General features: G+C 32.0%; 1 protein-coding gene across 4 annotated transcripts in view; it reads right to left on the reverse strand.

Annotated features, from left to right (window-relative positions):
* LOC107642495 (glutamate receptor 3.6) overlaps positions 1-7956 on the reverse strand; it is an 8412-nt gene that overhangs the window by 197 nt on the left and 259 nt on the right. Inside the window, exons 1-7 of one of the 4 annotated variants that reach the window (XR_002362273.1) lie at positions 7784-7950; positions 6952-7234; positions 5492-6846; positions 5129-5406; positions 4992-5023; positions 4487-4893; positions 3739-4401 (exon numbers count right to left, since the gene is read on the reverse strand). Coding sequence is in view for 1 of the 4 variants with exons in the window: in XM_021122838.1 (XP_020978497.1) it covers positions 3883-4401; positions 4487-4893; positions 4992-5023; positions 5129-5406; positions 5492-6846; positions 6952-7234 (2874 nt within the window). In the remaining 3 variants the exon portion in view is untranslated. Of the gene's footprint in view, positions 1-3603; positions 4402-4486; positions 4894-4991; positions 5024-5128; positions 5407-5491; positions 6847-6951; positions 7235-7683; positions 7951-7956 lie in introns of those variants that run through there. The other 3 variants (XR_002362272.1, XR_002362271.1, XM_021122838.1) reach the window with 3 other exon arrangements.

A 7956-nucleotide genomic window follows, 5' to 3' on the forward strand; every position in this document is an offset into this window, starting at 1 on the left:
TTGATTAATAATTTTTAAGAGTATCATAATTAATCATTTATTTGATTTGATTATATTCTTTACATGTTTAATTTTATTTTTAATTTAAAAAATTGAATGATGAAATAACATTAATGAAGATATATATATTGTCTTTTTGGCTTGTTTTTCTTTTTGTAGGGATCATATTATATATAATGTCGATTATGCATAATGAGTAAGTATAAATTGTATCCCATTTTTTCTTAATATAATTTTTATTATCCATCTTAAAATAGAAAAATATTATAAATTACTTTGAATCAATAAGTTTATCATTGTTATGACGAGATATTGTGCATTCATATTATCTTAAGCAGTTTTGTAAGTGTTTAAACTAACAAAAACTATAAAATGTACAAATACAGTTGCTTCAACTTAAAAATAGATAAAATATATTAGTAAATTTTAATATATAATGTTAGATCATATTACTTTGATTCCAAGAATGAATATAATCACAGAGGCGATGTGATGCATGGGAGAAAAAGGTGCAACAGCAATGCGGCGCGTTGCTTCTTTAGACGGTGGCGGCGACGATGAGGTGCATTGGTGACGGTGCGACAGAGAAGGGAAAGTAAAGCGGCTACGGTAAAAAGAGAAAAAGGTAGATGGTGAGAGGTTAGGATTGTGGTGGATGAATGGGGTGAAATATTTATTTATTTTAGTGGGCCTGAAGTGCCACCTATTATTCGCGTTGTTCGCATTCTCCATTGTCTACGTAGCATAACTCTATTAGATTGCAGTTGTTCAAATTGGGTTTAACATAAGAGAAAGAGAATTTAAAAGTTTTACTTATGAATTATGAGAAAATGTCTACATATTTAACCATTAATGTTATTTAAAGAGAAGTCTTTAGAAAGATAGGATTATAACGTAAATATTTCAATTTAATTACAAATTATATATTACTATTAATGAGTAATTGTTATACTTTAAAAATAAATAAAATTATTATTTATTAATTTTATTATTTTTAATATTAAAAATAATTAAACTTTAAAGTTAATTAATTTATAAATCTTTTATAACAAAATTATTATTCGTGATTCTATTTTAAAAATTCAAAAAAAATATTTTATATATTATCTAATACAAAAATGAATACATATACATATACTAGTCTTTTTAATAAAATACAAGTCCCATTCAATTAAGGGTCCTCAAGAAATTCACATATTCTTGTGGGTAAAAAACTAAAATAAACCATAGGGAGATACATATTATATGAATCAGCCAAAACGAAATCTGATTCACCAATTAACCAATGCATAAATTCATATAGTTCGAATCACCTTGTTTTGAACTTGACTTGAATGTAATTCGAATCATGCAATTTCGAATTACATGCAAACGTGAAACATACATAATTTGAATTGATGCCATTCGACTTACTATCAGACGTGAACTCAGCGTAATTCGAATTGATGCAATTCGAATTCAACATAATTCGAATTGAACTGGTTCGAATTACTCCCAAGTGCCAAGTCCTATGTAATTCGAATGATGTTGATTCAAATTACATATTGTACAATAAGATATCAGACAAAATACTATATAATATAAAAAAAATATACTAAAAAAAAGTATAAAACAAGATTATAACAAATTAATTTTAGTATAAAATTATCAAATATAAATTAATTTTAACTCCTATTAGTATATTGAATTAAAAATAACATATAAAAATGTACTTGTATTTATTAAATTTTAATAACATATAAAAATTTAATGACTTTTTAAATATTCTTTTTATAATAGGAGTACATTTTTATATACTTTAAATACTTTATAAAAAGAATATTTAAATACTTTATAAAAAGATTATTTAATAAAGTGTGGTGTATGTTTATCATACAAAAATAAAGTGTTGTGCCAATATAATAACATTATAACATTTTAAATCAATTTTTTTCTAGGATTTTAGATTAAAAGCAGCACATGAAAAAGTATTATTAGTATTTTAAAGCTAACTTAATTAAAAAAGATAGAACTGTCTTTTTTAGGATTTTATGTCCATAATTAGGCTAATTTTTGTTAATATTGATCAAAGATGTGTGTTACACTATGTTATTTGGTTTCAGGTAAGTTTTACTCTACTATAATTTTTTTTTTACTTTTCAGAAGACACAAATCTAAAAAATTTTATAAAACGTCAATGATATTTTCTTTTAAATTAATTTATAAAATTTTTTAGATTTGTGTCTTCTGAAAAGTAAAAAAAAAAAAATTATAGTATAGTAAAATTTACCTGAAACCAAATAACATAGTGTAACACACATCTTTGATCAATATTAACAAAAATTAGCCTAATTATGTACATAAAATCCTAAAAAATACAGTTCTATCTTTTTTAATTAAGTTAGCTTTAAAATACCAATAATGCTTTTTTATTTGCTGCTTTTAATCTAAAATCCTAGAAAAAATTGATTTAAAATGCTATAATATTATTATATTGGCACAATACTTTATTTTTGTATAATAAACATACACCACACTTTATTAAATAATCTTTTTATAAAGTATTTAAAGTATATAAAAATGTACTCCTATTATAAAAAGAATATTTAAAAAGTCATTAAATTTTTATATGTTATTAAAATTTAATAAATACAAGTACATTTTTATATGTTATTTTTAATTCAATGTACTAATAGGAGTTAAAATTAATTTATATTTGATAATTTTATACTAAAATTAATTTGTTATAATCTTATTTTATACTTTTTTTAGTATATTTTTTTATATTATATAGTATTTTTTCTGGTATCTTATTGTACAATGTGTAATTCGAATCAACATCATTCGAATTATATAGGACTAGGCACTTGGGAGTAATTCAAACCAGTTCAATTAGAATTATGTTGAATTCACGTGTGATAGTAATTCGAATTGCATCAATTCGAATTATGCTAAGTACACGTCTGATAGTAATTCGAATTGTATCAATTTGAATTATGTATGTTTCACGTTTGCATGTAATTCGAAGTTGCATGATTCGAATTACATTCAAGTCAAGTTCGAAACGAGGTGATTCGAACTACATGAATTTGTGCATTGGTTGATTAGTGAATCAGATTTCGTTTTGGCTGATTCATGTAATATGTATCTCCCCATAGCTTATTTTAGTTTTTTACCCGAATATCGTCCTATTTGTATCCTAACGTTTGTAAAAGTTACACATCATGAGCCCTTTAGTTTGAGTTTTAAAAATCTCTTCTTCAAGTTAGAATACACATGCCTTCCGAAAAATAGCTCATGAAATGTTGAAAATAATTCCTACAACATTTACATAATTCACTTTTCTAGGGACATAATTGAATCTAAACACAAATAGTGGGTATAATATTAAAATCAAACGCATCCAAGTGAGACCTAATTGAAAATGAATACATCTAAGTGAGAATAATTGAAAAATATAATCTGATTTGTTAGTATAATTGATAGTAGGATAACATTGAATCACTTTTATAAACGTTAAGGATACAAATAGGACGATTTAAACGTTAGGAACATAAATAAGACTTACCCCAAACGTTGAGACAAAAACGATACTTAATAATTTATGTTCTAACTTTCAAAAGATACCAGAATAATTACCTTTAAGTATATATAATCATCATAAAATAATACTTACATATTACAATCAATTTTCAAAGAAGATACATTATACATAAACCTATGTATTGTACTTAAGCTACAAATACATATTTCCTATCAATTTAACCGGTTCAATATCCGGTTTGGTTTTCTCAACTTTGATATCATGTGTAATGAATAAGAGAAAATATATACCACTATTTCAAAGCAAAGGTGATAATGATGGTGGTGGTGCAGAGGAAGTTGGGATCAGAGGCTACAAAATCATGCTTCATTAGCACAATCAGTTGTGTGTGGAGAAGCTGGAGCATCATTAGCACAATAATTTTTGTATGGAGAAGATTGAGCATAGTCTTTGTTTGAGCTCATGGATGATCCAATGCTGCTTCTGTATGAGATCTTCTCCATTTGCCTTCTCTTGGAGCGGCTCTTAACTGTCTCCTCCTTTTCATCCACAAATGAAAGGAAGCTCCGAAGGCGCGCAGATCCTGAAGATGAGCCCTGCTCTGAAGGGTCAAGTTCATCAGAGCCATGCTTGAAGTACTGCCTAGTCACTTGTATGAGATATATCAAGAGAGCAATGAAGCAGGCAAAGCCACATAGCAGATAGAGGCCCCAGAAGCTTTGAAGATTTAGTCTTTCCACTTCCAGCTTCGTGCCTTGCGACAAGCAGGCGCTGCGCAGAAGCCACTTGTCATGGATCCTTTGTAGGTCTCCATTCTCTGCCATTTCCAGAATTGCTGTTGACAGGTCTACTGCTAAAGGCGAGTCTCGCGGAAAGGCCTGAAGAAAATTGATGGGACAAGAGTTAACACAAGATTTTTAAGCTGCTTTCAATCTTTTAAGATCAAAGTAGGAGAATACTTACAAATCCCCAACCATCTCTAGTGAACTCTTGACCAATAACAGTGAAATCACACCGGCTTGAAAGGAAGAGCTCTATGTAGGAACGTTCATCAATGTATGCAGAGACACCACCACCATGGGGACCCTTTTTAAGAGCATTAGCAGCTTCATCCGGCGTGTTCAAAGGAACCAGCCTCGCTTCAGCAATGCCAATTTCCTGAATCAAATAATTTTTCGCGAAAGAACCTTGAGTGTAACCAATAGGATCCTTGCTATTTACCAAACTTTCAATGCCTTTGATGGGTGAATAAAGTTGTTGCACTGTGAGGATTGAGGTTAGACTCGCTGTGTAACTCGAGTTAACTATAAGAACTACAAATAACCATATAATCAGCACCAAGCGACCGAGCGTGCTAACTGTATTTTCCCCTACAAATCATACAAAAAAACTTTATTTAAATCAAAGGGAAGCTATTCAAGCTACCATTTAGGCATAAATTTCATTAGAGAGAAGAAATAGTACTAACTGTGTGAGTAGAACATAGTTGAAAAACTGAACCTGCAAGATACAACAACAGGTAAGGATTACAACATATCCATATCTAAATAAGTGAACATAGTGTGGAATTTTGCAACTTCAATATAAACTTTGCTATGTTCTTACCATAAGATAGTAACTACTTGTTTCTTGGGAGGTCCCCTAAAGTCATCATTAACTCTATGCTCCAATATCCAAACAACAGCTCCCACAAACAAGAAAAACATAGCTGTGACAGCCCACATCATTGGCGTAAACGGCGACAAAAACGCCCAAGCATTGGATTCTGCCTTCCTAACTGGTGCAACTACAACTAGACCAGACTCAATATAAGGCTGTGTAAAATCCACCATCCTTGTTCTTTCTGTAGTAATGGCAATGTCACCAACAGCACCATCAAATTCCTAGTTTTGAAACAAACAAGTTAATCTCAGAACATTGTCATAATATATCCCAATTGCATAAAGAAACTATTGGAATGATACTCACACCGGTTGTGATCCGACGGACAAGGTCTGTGGCGCTAGGATTGATGCGACCGTCGCCAAAGGGGACAAACTTATAGGGAACAGCATAAGGCAACAAATCCACTGCAGCAAGAAACACATCAATGCAGAATCCCTGAAACATATCAGTGCCTTTTACCGGTGACACAAATTCATGGTAATTAACCCTTCTTGGTACTCCAATCTTTAATAGCCTTCCACTGTTGGGAAAAACCCAACCACGGGGCTTTTGATCAGTGTCTCCAGGCCAAATCACAGGAAGTAAAGTTTTACTTTCCCTGGAATTATTAACAGGCTTGGAATAAAGAGTATCTGGAGGAAGAACTGATAATCCAGAGTAGTTAGACCAATAACCAATCTTCCTAGAGCCTGTTCCAATTACATTGATGATCTCAAATGCAGGATTGGCAAGATTTTCATCAGATGTATAGCTGAATGGACCTGTCACACCGGTCATGTTAACCCCATAAATGCTTTGACGCAAGGAAGGTCCTTCATTGAAGATGTTCAAGGCATCAAGATGCAAGTTGTCACCGCGTAACACTGATAACTTTGAATCATTTGAGAAAGTGATTCTGTTCCCTTGTTTGAAAAACGAATCAAGTGCATGTGCAAGAGCATAAACAGTATCATAAGCATATAGAATTAAAGGAGTAAAACCAAGAGGGCCTCCATTAGCACTATCAGCTTGAGTCAAATTCTTCCACTTAGAAACAAACCTTCTTTTGAGTTCAGAATCCGGTGTGTAAACACGAAATGTAATAACTCCTTGAATATCATCCATTTTATCTGAAGACAATGGACTTTCCATATCAAGCACAGCAGAAAGAAAAGTAGTACCTATCCAGACATAACCAGTTTCCATCATCCCAAGATTCTTTGCAAGATTGAAAACCTTGAGTTTCCAAAGAGTGTTGAGGTGAAGAACTATAACTCTTGACTCTGCCAAAGCCACCTGAACAAGCACATCAGTAATCTCCTCATCAGTTGCATCAGGACTCACAGCTGCCTTAAACGAGATCCTGCAGCGCCTATCGGCGAGCTTGTCGCCTAGAGCTCCGATTCCATTCCTCCCATTATCATCATCCACATAGAAAGCAATAACATCTTTCCACCCAAAGTGATCAACAAAGTCTGCTATTGCAGTCATCACATAAAGATCACTATGACCTGTTCTAATAAAGAATGGAAACTGAAGTGAATGAAGGGTAGGGTCTAAAGCCGAAAACGATAGCAGAGGAACTTGGAGCTCATTTGCAATATGAGCTATGACATGAGCTGTTACAGATGACTGGGGACCAATTATAGCCACAGTATGTCTCGTCGCAACCTGCAAAACTGTAATGGCATAGAATTGTGATCTAACAAAGTTAAAGCAACATCATCTATAAGCCATGAACACAAAAGAAAAGGGTTATATGATGATATCCATGAAAGGCATACCCTCAGAAATGCTAAGAAAACCTCTGTATTTTGTATCCTCTTGCAGTATGAGATTCAGCTTTGTTTTACCAAGAATTGATGGATCAGAATTTACATCATCAACTGCAGCCTTTAGAGCAAATTTTACACTTCTACCAAAAGAGCCATTGAAAGAGAAGAGAGCCCCAATATTTACAACCTCAGGTACTGTGGAATTTTGCATGTCTGCCCCATTTGAATAGAATCCATTGGAGAGAATAATCAACACCAAGAACCAAACTTTAACCATGTTTGGACCAGTTGCCTGAAAAGCCATAGCCACCAATTATCACCCTTGTCAACAAACAAGTGAATAAACAAACCCCCAACCATTTTTTAATGTAAAATATGAAGTCAAAGTGGCATCATACACTAATATCCAGATAACAGGTGACATTTGTACAAATAAAAAAAAAAGATTATAATATAGAAATCATGAACTTTGAAACCTGAAAATTTCATACAAATTTCTAGGGGGAAATAAAAGATCAAAGAGAAAATAGTAAACAACATATCCCCAAAAAACAATAATCAAATCACACAACAACAAAAGGAGCAAGATAGATAAAGAAAATATATACCTAAAGTGATTGTTAATAAAGCAAAAAAGGTGCAAGATAGCAAAAGCTTATAGAACATGTAAAGAAGATAACTTTATCAAAAAAATGTCAGAATTGTAACTACTACAATTGGGAAAATTGAAGAAGCACATGCCTTGTAGATTCAGTAGAAATGAAGTGACATGGATATATAGGAAGAAATATGGTGCAGAACACGTGAGGTTAGGGGCAACTAAAGGCATAAAAAAACAAACTTTAAACAGTGGCCATGAATTGCAGAGGAATATGGAACCCAGAAAAGAAGCAGGGGAAGACCACAAGGACTTTGGAGAACCTGGGCACTATGGGGGGAAGAAAGAATAGAAAAAAAAGTAGAGAATATTCTGAAACAAGTATAAAGCTTAGAAAAGATAAAAAATAAAAATTT

This window comes from Arachis ipaensis, chromosome B05 (assembly GCF_000816755.2).
Source record: "Arachis ipaensis cultivar K30076 chromosome B05, Araip1.1, whole genome shotgun sequence".
Taxonomy (NCBI): domain Eukaryota; kingdom Viridiplantae; phylum Streptophyta; class Magnoliopsida; order Fabales; family Fabaceae; genus Arachis; species Arachis ipaensis.